At 44.4% G+C, this 18322-nt stretch overlaps 1 protein-coding gene across 3 annotated transcripts in view; it reads right to left on the minus strand.

Annotated features, from left to right (window-relative positions):
• USP30 (ubiquitin specific peptidase 30) overlaps positions 1 to 18322 on the minus strand; it is a 206043-nt gene that overhangs the window by 133085 nt on the left and 54636 nt on the right. For all 3 annotated transcript variants that reach the window (XM_063913254.1, XM_063913256.1, XM_063913255.1), the window contains exons 3-4: positions 5897 to 6076; positions 3514 to 3617 (exon numbers count right to left, since the gene is read on the minus strand). In XM_063913254.1, the coding sequence (XP_063769324.1) occupies positions 3514 to 3617; positions 5897 to 6076 (284 nt within the window). The remainder of the gene's footprint in view (positions 1 to 3513; positions 3618 to 5896; positions 6077 to 18322) is intronic.

The following is an 18322-nucleotide window of genomic DNA, read 5'->3' on the forward strand; positions in this document are numbered from 1 at the left end:
TACAACTCCTTAAACTCTGAAACCCTCGGCCAGAGTATAGACACCCTCGCCCCCCTGTGGGAAAATGCGAGTGAAACCCAGCGAATTAAAACGCTTCGAAAACACATAATTGTTCCTAATAGGCGAACACCCAATGTACCGCTAGTGTGCGTGGCGTTTGCACTAATTGTACTAGATGGTTCTGGTGTAGTAGGAAAATCTGTTTGATTTACCCTATCTATAAATTATACCTAGGAATTGAAGTCGTTTGAACTTGACACTGCAACCGTGGTGTACGTTAGCAGCGCAAGTAAGAGGAACCTCTGTTGAGACAGAGTTCTTATGAGCAGATCGTCTAAGTATGGAACGATTGTTACTGCCAGGACTCTAAGATGAGCTATTATCACCAACATCACTTTTGTGAATACCCGAGGCGCTGACAAGAGGCCAAACGGTAGAACCTGAAACGGTTAGTGGTTGTGGCGTGTTGCAAAACGCAAGAACCTGTGATGCAGTGACCAAACCGGAATGGGTAAATACGCATTTGGAAAATCAAGCGCAATTTTGCAATCTTGTGGCTCCAAATATGCAAATACTAACCGCAGAAATTCATTTTCAATCTGTAGTAAGTGACTTGCTGATTGAGACTGCGATGGAGCCCTCCGGCTTTTGTACCCCAAACAGAGGGGAATAAGTAACCCTGAGTCTGTTGGTGTACCAGGCCTGGAAATAAAAACAGCTGAAAACCAGCAGAGACTGAATTCCAACCTGCCAAAACGCCTAATTGCGTCCGACAGAGGCAGTCTTGTCCTTAACCTTTAAATAGTGGATACATCCATGATTGGCTGTCTGGTAACCCGGCAAATGTAACGTGTAAAGGCGCGCTTCCACAATTGGAAATTCGAGATGGCCTAAGAGGCCGTCAAGCCGCTGGCTTGTTGACTTTAGCGCCCTGGCGTTACAAGTCGTGACTGTTTTTGTACCACAGCCTTGAAAAGACTGAAGTCTAAAGACTTTAAACACCGGACCAAAGAATTTCCGTTTTGATACCGGAGGAGGCAATTTATATGATGCATTGCTGACCTTTTGGCTGCAGGACTGCTTTAGATGCAGGAGTTGCGTTAGCGTGTGCTCCCGAATACTGCTCAGCTCAGCTTGCTGTCTGCGCAGTTTGATTAATAAGAGTGTCAGCTCCTCAAGCAGGAGTGCATCATAAAGAAGCCAGAGAAAATAGGATTTTGGTACTTTTATTTGAATCCATAGGTGGTTGGCCAAACCCCCTACTATCTGGCTGCTGGTCTAATGTACCCTTCTCACGAGTAGTTATTGCTGTGAGGTCTGACATAGAATTTGTCATTCTGTATTAAATGATAAGACCAGTTAAATTAACACCCAAAAGGAAGCTGGACCTTTGGAAAGTCTGAGACTCCTCCATTAGAGCTGGCGGAGTAACTTCGGAGACTCCGATCTTACCGCTTCTGTCGAACGGAGTCATTTTGAATTGCCAATGCTTAACATAGGTCTGGGAATGAACAGGCTTCCCCTGAATATCAAATATAGTACCAAACAACTTCTGGCCTTGTCGTGCTGATAAAAAACGAGAATCGAGGTAACAGACGTCAGCAGAAGCTTTACAGAGATACTCTGCAGCTTCTTATTAACGATAAATCCTAATGACCCAAATGTATGTTGGGTCTTTATAATGTTTGCACTGACAAATTCAGCAATGGCGGATTCTCCCATTTAGATGTGGAAACGGGTAAATAGACTTAAATCTTAGTCAGATATTCTAAATAAGAAACTCATTGTTTATTAAATTCGACGGATTAGATGTAAGAGTCTCCTTAGTCTCTGTAAATTTGAGACATTGACCTACTGGTCATTTATTGTTTTTAGTCTGTGTTGGAGTTATACATACAGACAACACAATAAGCAAAGGGCAGACCTGCACATGTGTAATATATATATCTATATATTTATGTCGAAATACAGTTTACATGGCTAACTTATGTGAAACCTGAACCAAAATTCCCACTAACACCCCTGCGCCTCCTTGTGGAGTAGAGGTGTATGGCCGGAATGTTCTGGAATTATAAACTGGAAGAAACAGGAATGATTAAAATGGCCCCCATGCCATGCTTACACTGCAATTCACAGGACAGGTTACAATACCTGCTGCAGTGTTAATATAGGCTTAATAGCCTATTATACAGGTAATATAGGCTTAATAGACTATTATACAGTGATAATCACAGGTCTAGTATACAGTAAAATACATGCAGTTTACAATACATGCCTTCAGCTAGCCTTCCAGTTAATATAAACACTGCCTGCAGTGAATTTTGTATTAACATTATATGGCAGCCTTAACAGATTACAGTTAGAAACATAGTTTAGGTTATGACACTGATAGCCTATAACTAACTGCCTGTTTAAAAAGCTGAACAGCCTATGACTTCTTAACCCATGCAGCCTTGCTATATGGTGCTGCTGCTATGGGCATTTACTCCCCCTCACCCCCCCTGCAGCTGCGCTGCTTGTGAGGTAGCTTCTCCCCCCTATACCTGCAGCGGACGGGAGCGGGTGCAGGGAGCCTAGCGGAAGCAGGGGAGCGCTGTGTATAGCGCCGGGGAGCTGCGGTCCGGAAGAGCGGCGGCGTGTCTGAGTGACGTGCGGCCGCTCCGAGCAGTGTTTCTCGTACAGCAGTGGCCGGGTAATCAGCGGCGGGCTGCGGTGGCCGGGTAATCAGCGCCGGAAGAGCGGCCGGTGTCTCTGAGTGACGTGCGGCCGCTCCGAGCTGTGTCCCCCTAGATAGCGGCAGTGTAGAGCGGCTGGCTCGGGCGGCCTCGTACAGCGGTGGCTGGATAATCAGCGGCGGCACCTGTAAGCAGCGGCGGGTGTATGTAATCAGCGGCGGGCCATCGGTAAAGGAGCACTTTCCCCACACAGCAGGGCGGCAGCGTGAGCTGACCGCCCTGACACCCCACCATACCTTGCTCGTCGTGCCGCATGTAGTGAGGGCTATGACGGGGCTTCTTCAGTAAGCTCCGTCCAGCCTTTCCAGCAGGTGTGAGCTGCGTGTGGCTGTGAGGGTGCTCTTTGTGAGGACCGACACGCCATGCGCTGCCTCCGTGCAGCGGCACTATCCCGGACCCATGTTTTTACAGAAACTGGGAAGGGATGTGATAAGTGCAAAAATTAAAAATTAAAAAGTCAAAATGAAAAATTTATAAAATCTTCCACCAAGTGTGGGAATCCCACAAGCCGATGTTAGTGCTTTGAGCACAGAAAAAACACTGGGTTCGTACACTGAGGTACTCTGGGATATGGAGGGGTGGAGAGTTCTAAATTTAAATATTCAGTGCCTTTGTTTCTGCTACGCCGTCCATATCCCAAGAGTACTCCAGTGACCCCTAGTGGATGAAAAAGAAATAACGTTGTGTTCTAAATTTAAATTTAGAACACAGATTATCGGATCAAATGTAGCACATTTCAAGCAGCGGCTGCAACTATGACAAAAGCACACTTACTAACCTGTTCTTCGAAAGAAGAGATCTGCCACTTGTATGTTCTGAGGACATCTAGAAGGAGACTTGCATCTAGCACCTCATCTTCTGCAGCTTCCTGAATAGATAATGCTAAAGTAACAAAAATTACATAACTGTAATGGAAATATAATCTAAAAAAATAAAATATATATATATGAGCAGGAAACAATAACTACAGTATTAGAGAACAGTGGATTACAGAAGGTATATAGTTTGACAATAGGCGCTTGGGCACTCTAAATTTACTAGCAAAAAAGTTCAAAGTTCCTCCCCCTCCACACCCCTTTGGCTATGTGGGAACATTAATATTTATCTAACAAAGCCCTAAAGGGCAGGCCAGGAGTACAGAAAAAGAGGAAGGGGAGAACAACGTCCTTCAATGAGCGCAAATATGCTGAGAAATACAGGCAGGTACTTATCCATCATGCAATACCATCAGTGAGCCGTCTGATTGGCTCTAAATCTATTCTGCAGCAGGACAACAACCCCAAACATACAGCCAATGTCATTAAGAAGAACTATCTTCAGTGTAAAGAAGAACAAGGAGTCCTAGAAGTAATATGGCTCCCACAGAATCCAGATCACAACATCATCAAGTCTGCCTGGGATTACATGAAGAGACAGAAAGATTTGAGCAAGCATACATCCACAGAAGATCTGTGGTTAGTTCTCCAAGATGTCTGGAACAACCTCCCTGCAGAGTCCATTTAAAAACTGTGTGCAAGTGTAGCTAGAAGAACTGATGCTGTTTTGAAGGAAAAGGGTGGTCACACCAAATATTGGTTTGATTTAGATTTCTCTTCTGTTCATTTTGTTAATTGAAAAAATAAACTATTAACACTTCTATTTTTGAAAGCATTCTTACTTTGCATCATATTTTCCACAGTACTGTATGTTATGTAGTTATGTAGTCATTTCTACAGGACACCTGAAATCTGTGATCAGGCCTAAACTGGTTACACACCAGGCGATATTTGTCCTTAAATATTTGGGGTGAAGTTGTAGTAAATGGTGGTCACTTTAAGCAAATTTATAGAAAAGTGTAGAAGGTAAACCAAACAACTTGGGCTCAGCTCAGCAACTGGCATGATAAAATATCGACATCTGTTATTTGTAAGGTGCCATAAATGGTCCACGGCGCCATATAGAGATTGAGCAGAGAACAAACTAAACAACGCATATACAGCAATAAATATACAATTCCATAATATAATTTTTACAATAAACAAATTAACAAGTTGATAGAGTACAAACTAAATATAGAATTGCAGATCTAGTTATTGACAAGACAGCGAGCATCAGTGATTAGTTATACCCACATGACGTAGGTCACTGCTCACTAACATGGGCTCAGGGAACAGTGAGGCAGGGAACAGTGAGGCAGTAGTGTAGTGTTAGGAAGTAAAACACAAAGAGGGAGACCATGTTTTCAGTTTTAGACATTTTGGGGGGAATTCAAATGTTTGAAAAGTCAGTTCGGTGTCTGTTTTTTTCCTATCTAATAGACAAGAAATAACAGACACCCAACTGACTTTTCAAACATCTGAAATCCCCCCTTTGAATTTCAGAAAGCACTAAGACATTCAGGCTGAGATGTCAGAAAGACAACTGGAAACAGTAGACAGGAAGGCGCAGAGGTAAAGAGAGGAGAGATACATTTGGGTTTCATCGGAATACAGGTGATACTGGAAGCCAATATATTTCTTGAGATCACCAAGGAAGGAGGAGTAGAGGAAGAGTAGAGAGCCAGAAACAGATCCTTGGGAAACCCAGGTAAGGTAACAAAGGGGGGATTGAAGTCAGGAGTGGATACAGAAAAGGGTTTTGCCTTGAAAATTATTGTCGCTTTAAAAGTATGTGCATTCTCTTCCAAAATCTTGGACCTCCTGCAAACTTGGACCTTATTACATTTACCCGCAAGAATTGTTTCAGCGTAGTGGAGAAAGGGAAAGCTATGTTGAAGTGGGTCAGGGAGGAAGTGAGTGATTAATGAGGAGGTGACAGGGTTGTAAATTGGTATTTATCAGCTTCTTCAAACAAACTGATTTCTTCACCAGAATTAGTCTGCTTTAAAGTCAATTTTTCAAGATAATTATGAGATGTGATGCGTATATATTGTATTCAAATACATACAACTACACTGTGATATTACTAAATCTACTGCAATCTATACCAAATAACCAAGAAATCATCCCAGTCAACAAAGAAATTAAAAGAAAAAAATCCCTTTAATAAAACCCTTAGTTGTCTTTAATACCAGTTAGGACTATCCTTCAAATGTGCAGTGAAAAAGGTGGGATACTGTATTTTTTTTTTTTTTTATGTAAAAGATTGTATTTATATCCCATACAGAACTGGTTCATTATTACCTTTTAAAAGCTGCAGCAGTGTAACAGACAGATATCGATGCACTAAGTCTTTCTGTTCAAGTTGGTACTGTGATGTGAATTCCTCCAACCAGCGAATAAAAGAAGGGCAGGCAGATAAACTTTGCAACAAGGAATTCATAAAACAAGTATTTCCCAAATTCATCAACCCAGGCACTAATCCTAGAAAGACAAAAAAAAAAAAGATCACAACAAAGATGGATGCATGGGGAGGAAGCCAGCATGTCTACATTCACAATATAGACAGCCATTATGTCAACAATAAAATGTCTAATTGTAACATGTCAACATATGCAAACTGTCAACATAGGACATGTATATATTATCAAAAATAAGATTTTACTTACCGATAAATCTATTTCTCGGAGTCCGTAGTGGATGCTGGGGTTCCTGAAAGGACCATGGGGAATAGCGGCTCCGCAGGAGACAGGGCACAAAAAGTAAAGCTTTTTCCGATCAGGTGGTGTGCACTGGCTCCTCCCCCTATGACCCTCCTCCAGACTCCAGTTAGGTACTGTGCCCGGACGAGCGTACACAATAAGGGAGGATTTTGAATCCCGGGTAAGACTCATACCAGCCACACCAATCACACCGTACAACTTGTGATCTAAACCCAGTTAACAGTATGATAACAGCGGAGCCTCTGAAAGATGGCTTCCTTCAACAATAACCCGAATTAGTTAACAATAACTATGTACAATTTATGCAGATAATCCGCACTTGGGATGGGCGCCCAGCATCCACTACGGACTCCGAGAAATAGATTTATCGGTAAGTAAAATCTTATTTTCTCTATCGTCCTAGTGGATGCTGGGGTTCCTGAAAGGACCATGGGGATTATACCAAAGCTCCCAAACGGGCGGGAGAGTGCGGATGACTCTGCAGCACCGAATGAGAGAACTCCAGGTCCTCCTTAGCCAGAGTATCAAATTTGTAAAATTTTACAAACGTGTTCTCCCCTGACCACGTAGCTGCTCGGCAAAGTTGTAATGCCGAGACCCCTCGGGCAGCCGCCCAAGATGAGCCCACCTTCCTTGTGGAGTGGGCCTTTACAGATTTAGGCTGTGGCAGGCCTGCCACAGAATGTGCAAGTTGGATTGTGCTACAGATCCAACGAGCAATCGTCTGCTTAGACGCAGGAGCACCCATCTTGTTGGGTGCATACAATATAAACAACGAGTCAGATTTTCTGACTCCAGCTGTCCTTGCAATATATATTTTTAATGCTCTGACAACGTCCAGTAACTTGGAGTCCTCCAAGTCACTTGTAGCCGCAGGCACTACAATAGGCTGGTTCAGATGAAATGCTGACACCACCTTAGGGAGAAAATGCGGACGAGTCCGCAGTTCTGCCCTGTCCGAATGGAAAATCAGATATGGGCTTTTGTAAGATAAAGCTGCCAATTCTGACACTCTCCTGGCAGAAGCCAGGGCTATAAGCATGGTCACTTTCCATGTGAGATATTTCAAATCCACCTTTTTTAGTGGTTCAAACCAATGAGATTTTAGGAAATCCAAAACCACATTGAGATCCCACGGTGCCACTGGAGGCACCACAGGAGGCTGTATATGCAGCACTCCCTTAACAAAGGTCTGGACTTCAGGGACTGAAGCCAATTCTTTTTGAAAGAAAATCGACAGGGCCGAAATTTGAAGCTTAATAGATCCCAATTTGAGACCCATTGACAATCCTGATTGCAGGAAATGTAGGAATCGACCCAGTTGAAATTCCTCCGTCGGAGCACTCCGATCTTCGCACCACGCAACATATTTTCGCCAAATTCGGTGATAATGTTGCACGGTTACTTCCTTCCTTGCTTTAATCAAAGTAGGAATGACTTCTTCCGGCATGCCTTTTTCCTTTAGGATCCGGCGTTCAACCGCCATGCCGTCAAACGCAGCCGCGGTAAGTCTTGAAACAGACAGGGACCCTGCTGAAGCAAGTCCCTCCTTAGAGGTAGAGGCCACGGATCTTCCGTGATCATCTCTTGAAGTTCCGGGTACCAAGTCCTTCTTGGCCAATCCGGAACCACTAGTATCGTTCTTACGCCTCTTTGCCGTATAATTCTCAATACTTTTGGTATGAGAGGCAGAGGAGGAAACACATACACCGACTGGTACACCCAAGGCGTTACCAGCGCGTCCACAGCTATTGCCTGCGGATCTCTTGACCTGGCGCAATACCTGTCCAGTTTTTTGTTGAGGCGAGACGCCATCATGTCCACCATTGGTCTTTCCCAACGGGTTACCAGCATGTGGAAGACTTCTGGATGAAGTCCCCACTCTCCCGGGTGAAGATCGTGTCTGCTGAGGAAGTCTGCTTCCCAGTTGTCCACTCCCGGGATGAACACTGCTGACAGTGCTATCACATGATTCTCTGCCCAGCGAAGAATCCTTGCAGCTTCTGCCATTGCACTCCTGCTTCTTGTGCCGCCCTGTCTGTTCACATGGGCGACTGCCGTGATGTTGTCCGACTGGATCAACACCGGTTTTCCCTGAAGCAGAGGTTCTGCCTGGCTTAGAGCATTGTATATTGCTCTTAGTTCCAGAATGTTTATGTGAAGAGACGTTTCCAGGCTCGTCCATACTCCCTGGAAGTTTCTTCCTTGTGTGACTGCTCCCCAGCCTCTCAGGCTGGCGTCCGTGGTCACCAGGATCCAATCCTGTATGCCGAATCTGCGGCCCTCCAATAGATGAGCACTCTGCAACCACCACAGAAGAGACACCCTTGTCCTTGGAGACAGGGTTATCCGCAGGTGCATCTGAAGATGCGACCCTGACCATTTGTTCAACAGATCCCTTTGGAAAATTCTTGCGTGGAATCTGCCGAATGGAATTTCTTCGTAAGAAGCCACCATTTTTCCCAGGACTCTTGTGCATTGATGTACAGACACCTTTCCTGGTTTTAGGAGGTTCCTGACAAGCTCGGATAACTCCTTGGCTTTTTCCTCCGGGAGAAAAACCTTTTTCTGAACCGTGTCCAGAATCATCCCTAGGAACAGCAGACGAGTTGTCGGCATTAACTGGGATTTTGGAATATTCAGAATCCACCCGTGCTGTTTTAGCACTTCCTGAGACAGTGCTAATCCCATCTCTAGCTGTTCTCTGGACCTCGCCCTTATTAGGAGATCGTCCAAGTATGGGATAATTAATACGCCTTTTCTTCGAAGAAGAATCATCATCTCGGCCATTACCTTTGTAAAGATCCGAGGTGCCGTGGACAATCCGAACGGCAGCGTCTGAAACTGATAGTGACAGTTTTGTACAACGAACCTGAGGTACCCCTGGTGTGAGGGGTAAATTGGAACGTGGAGATACGCATCCTTGATGTCCAAGGATACCATAAAGTCCCCCTCTTCCAGGTTCGCTATCACTGCTCTGAGTGACTCCATTTTGAACTTGAACTTCTTTATGTACAGGTTCAAGGACTTCAGATTTAGAATAGGCCTTACCGAGCCATCCGGCTTCGGTACCACAAAAAGAGTGGAATAATACCCCTTCCCTTGTTGCAGAAGAGGTACCTTGACTATCACCTGCTGAGAGTACAGCTTGTGAATGGCTTCCAACACCGTCTCCCTTTCGGAGGGGGACGTTGGTAAAGCAGACTTCAGGAAACGGCGAGGTGGATCTGTCTCTAATTCCAACCTGTATCCCTGAGATATTATCTGCAGGATCCAGGGATCTACTTGCGAGTGAGCCCACTGCGCGCTGTAATTTTTGAGACGACCCCCCACGGTCCCCGAGTCCGCTTGAGAAGCCCCAGCGTCATGCTGAGGCTTTTGTAGAAGCCGGGGAGGGCTTCTGATCCTGGGAAGGAGCTGCGTGTTGCTGTCTCTTCCCTCGACCTTTGCCTCGTGGCAGATATGAATAGCCCTTTGCTCTCTTATTTTTAAAGGAACGAAAGGGCTGCGGTTGAAAAGTCGGTGCCTTTTTCTGTTGGGGAGTGACTTGAGGTAGAAAGGTGGATTTCCCGGCTGTAGCCGTGGCCACCAAATCTGATAGACCGACTCCAAATAACTCCTCCCCTTTATACGGCAAAACTTCCATATGCCGTTTTGAATCCGCATCGCCTGTCCACTGTCGCGTCCATAAAGCTCTTCTGGCCGAAATGGACATAGCACTTACCCGTGATGCCAGTGTGCATATATCCCTCTGTGCATCACGCATATAAAGAAATGCATCCTTTATTTGTTCTAACGACAGTAAAATATTGTCCCTGTCCAGGGTATCAATATTTTCAATCAGGGATTCTGACCAAACTACCCCCGCACTGCCCATCCAGGCAGTTGCTACAGCTGGTCGTAGTATAACACCTGCATGTGTGTATATACTTTTTTGGATATTTTCCATCCTCCTATCTGATGGATCTTTAAGTGCGGCCGTCTCAGGAGAGGGTAACGCCACTTGTTTAGATAAGCGTGTTAGCGCCTTGTCCACCCTAGGAGGTGTTTCCCAGCGCTCCCTAACCTCTGGCGGGAAAGGGTATAATGCCAATAATTTCTTTGAAATTATCAGCTTTTTATCAGGGGCAACCCACGCTTCATTACACACGTCATTTAGTTCTTCTGATTCAGGAAAAACTATAGGTAGTTTTTTCATACCCCACATAATACCCTGTTTAGTGGTACCTGTAGTATCAGCTAAATGTAACGCCTCCTTCATTGCCAAAATCATATAACGTGTGGCCCTACTGGAAAATACGGTTGATTCGTCACCGTCACCACTGGAGTCATCGCCTGTGTCTGGGTCTGTGTCGACCGACTGAGGCAAAGGGCGTTTCACAGCCCCTGACGGTGTTTGAGTCGCCTGGACAGGCACTAATTGATTGTCCGGCCGTCTCATGTCGTCAAACGACTGCTTTAGCGTGTTGACACTATCCCGTAGTTCCATAAATAAAGGCATCCATTCTGGTGTCGACTCCCTAGGGGGTGACATCCTCATATTTGGCAATTGCTCCGCCTCCACACCAATATCGTCCTCATACATGTCGACACACACGTACCGACACACAGCAGACACACAGGGAATGCTCCTAACGAAGACAGGACCCACTAGCCCTTTGGGGAGACAGAGGGAGAGTTTGCCAGCACACACCAAAAGCGCTATATATATATCAGGGATAGCCTTATAATAAGTGCTCCCTTATAGCTGCTTTGTTATATCAAAATATCGCCATAAATGTGCCCCCCCCTCTCTGTTTTACCCTGTTTCTGTAGTGCAGTGCAGGGGAGAGACTTGGGAGCCGTCCTGACCAGCGGAGCTGTGAGAGGAAATGGCGCCGTGTGCTGAGGAGATAGGCCCCGCCCCTTTTCCGGCGGGCTCGTCTCCCGCTATTTAGAAAAATTAGGCAGGGGTTAAATATCTCCATATAGCCTCTAGGGCTATATGTGAGGTATTTTTAGCCTTTATAGGTACTCATTTGCCTCCCAGGGCGCCCCCCTCCCAGCGCCCTGCACCCTCAGTGACTGCCGTGTGAAGTGTGCTGAGAGGAAAATGGCGCACAGCTGCAGTGCTGTGCGCTACCTTTAGAAGACTGCAGGAGTCTTCAGCCGCCGATTCTGGACCTCTTCTGATTTCAGCATCTGCAAGGGGGCCGGCGGCGTGGCTCCGGTGACCATCCAGGCTGTACCTGTGATCGTCCCTCTGGAGCTTGATGTCCAGTAGCCAAGAAACCAATCCATCCTGCACGCAGGTGAGTTGACTCCTTCTCCCCTCAGTCCCTCGCTGCAGTGATCCTGTTGCCAGCAGGAATCACTGTAAAATAAAAAACCTAGCTAAACTTTCTCTAAGCAGCTCTTTAGGAGAGCCACCTAGATTGCACCCTTCTCGGCCGGGCACAAAAATCTAACTGGAGTCTGGAGGAGGGTCATAGGGGGAGGAGCCAGTGCACACCACCTGATCGGAAAAAGCTTTACTTTTTGTGCCCTGTCTCCTGCGGAGCCGCTATTCCCCATGGTCCTTTCAGGAACCCCAGCATCCACTAGGACGATAGAGAAATCTCAAGTATCATACATGTATCATACATGTCAAAATGATGGCAGTGTCAACATATTGAACACTTTGACATAAATGGCCTGTCAACATGCAGTAGTCTAGATCATGCACGACCCCCCCCGCCCACGGTGTTCCAATGCCGTCGGCATCTCACTGGGCTCCTGGGGTGTGCACGCGCAGTGCACATGCGCACTCCACAAAGGGATTCAGATTGTAGAGCAATCCAGTCTGAATTACCCCCCTAGTGCATGATAATTCCTTTCTACTTCATTTAATACATGATTGCTCCAAAACAAATATTGTTAAGAATGGACTAGATCACAGGTTCTCAAACTCTGTCTCCAGGACCCCACACAGTGCACGTTTTGCAGGTCTCCCCACAGAATCACAATTGAAATAATGAGCTCCACATGTGGACCTTTAAAAATGTGTCAGCGAGTAATTAATACACCTGTGCACCTACTGGGTTACCTACAAAACATGTACTGTGTGGGGTCCTGAGGACCGAGTTTGAGAACCTCTGGACTAGATCAAACGCTGTTCTACTCCTCGGGATCCCTAACAGTAAGGTGCATATTCAATTGTGTATATAACAATAAAGAAAGCCCTGTAAGCGCTAGCTATCAGTCACTTCTAAAATAATGATTTAACAATTCACCTATAGTCCCTGTAGCAGCTGCAAAACAAACCAGATAGCACCCTGGTTACCAGAAAAAGTAGTACCAATAGAAATAAGTAGCTCTTTAAGTTATACAGGTATATGTTTTGTCGAAGTCAAAAATATTACATAAAGAGAACATACAGACTCCACACATTATAAAGTCGCTATGCTTGCAAATACGCGCAGCGAGCACAGCAATATATGGTAACATACGCATTTACACAGACATGCCACAGAGATAGATTCAACACATATTTCATACAGCACATACATTTAAACATATCAAGCACCAGACATCATAAGGTTTTAAATTATATAATGGAGTAACGTCATGTATGTGTATTATTGGAGCGGAGCAAGATGGACATGTCATGCTTGGTGTCAAAGTAACCAGATTAATGTGTAATTTGGCGCCTGTGATTAGGTTGTAGCACATTGCCATGAGTAGATATGATTGAATGTATGAATATGAAGCCACAATTCAACGGACAACAAAGGACATTCCATTTAAAGCATGTGGACAGGAAACCAGAGGCCAGCCCTTTTGATGTCTTCAAGGCTTGCATATGAACTGACCAATGACTCATCATGAATGAGAAAGTTCCCTCCCTTAGACTAATAATAAGAGATCTGTATACTCTCAACAGACTCAGTGTATTGCTGAACACACACACACACACACACACACACACACACACACACACACACACAGAAGTCCCTGTTTTTCCCCTGGGTCCTGAGCGAGATGGAGTGTTGGTAATATTTTGCTGATGTTAACTGGTGTTGAGACACAGCTAAAGATGGAGGAACTGGAGCGATTATAAAGTGCATTGAGGGAGATGGTGATGTATTGCTGGCCGTGTATGTATTTGAATTAGTTTGTAATAACTGCTTACTGTGTAAATTGTAACCATGTAACTATATATATATATATATATATATATATATATATATATATATATATATATATTGTACATTGTGATATATTGAATACATATCCTTTTAATAACAAATATATACATCAATGAGCTTTAGAACTCAGATAATGTGTGGGTGTATTGTTTTCTCTTATGGGATGTAGTGTTTTGCGATGTATAGCGCACATTCATAGCACATGGTAATAAGATGCGCAGGCGTCCACAGTATATATTAGAGCGGGCATTTTAAATATTTGTTAGAAAGTAATTTGACTTTTACAGTTTAAATAATGAAATGGTGTAAAACGTTATAAACAATTTATTCTTAAGCATTTGGATATTTTAATTACCCATTATTGTAGGACAATTTAATACACCTTTATTATGCACAATATAACCCTAACCCCAGTGCTAAGTATTCTATATTCTTATTTTTAATTTATTAGTCTTTTTTATATTTTTATGAATACACTAGCGTGGTGGGTATATAAGGTGTGGTATAGGCCATCAGCACACATATCACTCGCTGCTGTCATGGGTAAACAGGGCGTTGTATCAAAGTTGCAAAAAACGGTTGATTATTGGCTTTCGGGGCAAGGGTCGCAGGATTTTTGAAACAGCGCAGTATGTGAAGTGTTCATGTCCTGCTGTGGTGAAGGTGTATCGTGACTGGACAAATGGCACCATTGCGAATAACTGGCGTGGAAACTGCAGAGCACCACGTGCCATTGATGTGAGAGGTAAACGTCGGCTATGAAGGTGCGCAAGACATGCTACAATGGAGCAGATCACTGTCAAATTGAACCTGGGGCTACCAGGCGTGTGTGGAAAACGACAGTCCAGCCTGCTGTCCGTGCTGCACATGGCAGTTACTTTGTCTATTAGCTGTGGTCATAATAATGTGACTCGAGCATGTATGATGAGCCAGTACAGCCATTGAAATCTGTTCTGTAAGGTGGAATGGCTGAAATGGAGCTGAGACAACCCATGTTACTTGTGTAATAATACATTTACACCATGTACTGTATTATTAAGAACTATTTCAGAGGCTCTAGCTTAGCTTGGTTAATTAAACAGTTTAAACACTAAAATTACTGTTGTCCAAATGGTTATAGGTTTGTTTTATGTAATGTGTAACAGCTGTAATATCTGTATTTGATGAAATCTGCAGTAATTAACCCAATATTAATACTTAAGTGTTTATATATTTTCCCAAACAAGCTATCATGGATAGAGTGTTTCCCACATCCACTGGGACTGAATGTTGTCTCTACTTACTAACCCACAGAATTTTCCAAATAGATTTGTCACTCATAGGGTGTGTACACACGGTGAGATTTTTTCTTTCGATTCTGACTATATAGTCAAAATCGTAAGAAAAGTAAGTGCAGATCGCAAGGTGAAAGTCACCTTGCGATCCCGATTCGATGCGCGGTCCCGTACGGTCGGCATCGCAAGAATAGATAGACTATGCAGGCAAGTCAATTTTGACTATCTCTATAGAAGAGATAGTCAAAACGGACACTTAGCCAAAATCACACATAGGGGGTAATTCTGAGTTGATCGCAGCAGCAAGTTTGTTAGCAATTGGGCAAAACCATGTGCACTGCAGATATAACGTGCAGAGAGAGTTAGATTTGGGTGTGGTGTGTTCAATCTGCAATCTAAATTGCAGTGTAAAAAAAAAGCAGCCAGTATTTACCCTGCACAGACACAAAATAACCCACCCAAATCTAAATCTCTCTGCACATGTTACATCTGCCCCACTTGCAGTGCACATGGTTTTGCCCAACTGCTAACAAAGTTCCTGCTGCGTTCAACTCAGAATTACCCCCATAGTCAGTATCGCAAGCACACTCATTAAGTGCTTGCGATACTGACTATGTGCCGACCTAGCCCCTGTCGCATAGTGAGAATCGGGCATAGCCCGAATCTCACCGTGTGTACGGGCCCTTAGTAAGGTTAAAAAAAAAAAAAACATTGGGGAATTTGCTATAGTAATACAGTACTTAATCAGCATACTGTGCACATCTTTTTCTCCATCTTTGCTAGATAGAAGCCTTCAAATTGTATATCTACCGTGATAAAAAGTTACAATACAATCCCAAATAAAGAAATAGTGGACATCCCTGATGAGGCCTGCAATCAACGTATATATGACATCGTTACCAGTTCTCACATCAGCTCTATACAGGCTGTATATAAACAATTACGCTCAACCTAAAGGCCCATACACATTAGACGATGTCGCTCTGTGAGCGACATCGTCTAACGTCTCCCCCTCCCGGGCCGGCCGGTCGGCGGCCGCCTGTACGCAGTGAGCGATATGACCGCTCATATCGCTCAGTGACGTCACGCCCCCGCCAGCCCTGCATGAAGGTTGTGGACGACAGTCCACATCCTTCATGCATGCCCTACCGACAGCGACGATCGTTGCCGACCCGCGGGGCCGCGCATCGGTCGGCGCTGGAGGCATACACACTTGACGATAAAATGAGCGACGTCGCTCAAGGAGGGAGAAAATGAGCGACGTCGCTCATTATATCGTTAAGTGTGTATGGACCTTAACTGTCAGAGGAAGTCCCATTCAAGTGACTGAAATGCTCTAAAGCAGTTTTCAGTTTATTACTGGTCATATAATAATTAGCTTCAAGTCTACATCAACTAATTGTAGATTTGTCAGATCTGAAGGGATGTAAAAACTACTGTATGTAGAGCTGCCATCAGGGGTGGGGACTGCTGGGACTGGAGTGCCAGGCCCTGACAGCTGAGTGGGCCTGGTTGCCAGCAGAGTTAATCATTACACTCACAAAGCACAGCGCAAGCTGCTTGCGCTGGACAGAGACTGATGTGAATGAATTACCCATCACACAGCCAAGATGTGTGATGAGTCATTCATTAATTAACAAGTCAGACAGTTCTAGAAGCAGCATCTGCACAGGGATCTTTTTTTGATACTGTGATCCAGAAGCACCTTCAGCAGGACCAGATTATGCAGTTCTTCCCCTCTCCTCTCCCCATTCTCATTGGCCAGACATAGGGGGTAATTCCAAGTTGATCGCAGCAGGAATTTTGTTAGCAGTTGGGCAAAACCATGTGCACTGCAGGGGAGGCAGATTTAACATGTGCAGAGAGAGTTAGATTTGGGTGGGGTGTGTTCAATCTGCAATCTAAATTGCAGTGTAAAAATAAAGCAGCCAGTATTTACCCTGCACAGAAACAAAATAACCCACCCAAATCTAACTCTTTCTGCACATGTTATATCTGCCACACCTGCAGTGCACATGGTTTTGCCCAACTTCTATCAAAGTTCCTGCTGCGATCAACTCAGAATCACCCCCATAGTGTGCAATGCACTGAAGATGCAAATGTGAGATTGCAGCTGTGGTGCACAGAGGTGCCTCTGCCCCTTTATCCTATACAGTCTGTCCCACTGTCCCCTTAGCTATTCCTGCCTCTGCCTCCTCCTCACATCTGTGTCTGTGCCCCCTCCCCACCATATCTGTGTCCCTACCTCCCACCTTTGGGGGAAGGAGGTAAACCGAGGAGGTGGTTGGGGGCCCTGCCTTTTTCCATTTGCACTGGGCACCATGATTGCTGATGGCAGCCCTGATAGCAATATGGTATAAATTTAACTGGTCGGCATTATAATGTTACATAATATGAACTGGGGCACTTGTAACTCGGAACAATATGAAGCGGAGGCTCTATAGTGTGGCATAATGTGAATTGGGGTTACTGTGTTGCATACTGTGTACTGGCAGCCCTACAATGTGACATAATGTAAACTAGGGCACTAGTAGGGATCATAAAATGAACTAGAGCACTACTAAGGGGCATATCATTAACTTCATAAAATAAGTAAGTAAAAAAAACACAAAACGGTGTGTTGCCTAAATCTATGTTGAATAGTTTATGCATCAACCCCAAAACAGGAACAACACGAAGGAAATAAAGGCAAGATATGATAGTTCTAACAGATGTGTTTAGAATTAGTGTACATTAAAAGGATTCTATAAATAAAGTAAAAATAACATTTCTAAATTAATTTGATATATATTTACAAATTGGCAAGGGCCAGCCCCAGGTCTACTAGAACTCCATGCAAGAATTTTTGGAGAACCCCACCCCGCCCCTCCAACATAAATATATACCTCCACACAGTAATACAAAAACACACATTGGCCCCTACAGAAAAAAAAAACCTTAGCTCAATTATCTTTTAAAAGGAACTTGGATAGGGAATTGAGAATCAGGGTACAGTCAAAGTTTACATATACATACTGTATATATACGTATATGTAGTGCTTACTCATTTCTGCTAAATATGGTTTAAATTAACAAACTCAAAACATACAGTATATTACAGATCAAGGCCCTTTGCACATATCCATAGCCAGAATAAAGGGGGGATACAGGGCATACTGTACCCCGGGCCCCCCTTTGTCAGGGGGGGCACCGGTCAGAGCACACTGACATCACTAGCTTTCCCTCTTGAGCAGCAGCAGAACCAGCAGCCAGAATGCGAGCAGGACAGTATGCAATGCAGGCAGAGACACAGGAATATTATGTTTCATGAGCAACTGACACATAGGCAAACGCAGGGGGGTTTCTGGTTGCCCGGAAACCCACTTTTATTGCCCAGCGGCTCAAATGATGACAACAATATAATATAATACAATTACTAGAGCTGTCGCCACAAAATGCAGTTTGAGGGAGAGAGCAGTGTATGCACCTTTAGTCTGCAGTATACTTTATTAAGGTAGCAGCTTCTTCTACCAATTTTGCTGTGTGTGTGGATCTGAGTCCTCAATCAGTGCACTGGACTAGAGAGCA

The sequence above is a fragment of the Pseudophryne corroboree genome, chromosome 1 (assembly GCF_028390025.1).
Source record: "Pseudophryne corroboree isolate aPseCor3 chromosome 1, aPseCor3.hap2, whole genome shotgun sequence".
Classification (NCBI taxonomy): Eukaryota; Metazoa; Chordata; class Amphibia; order Anura; family Myobatrachidae; genus Pseudophryne; species Pseudophryne corroboree.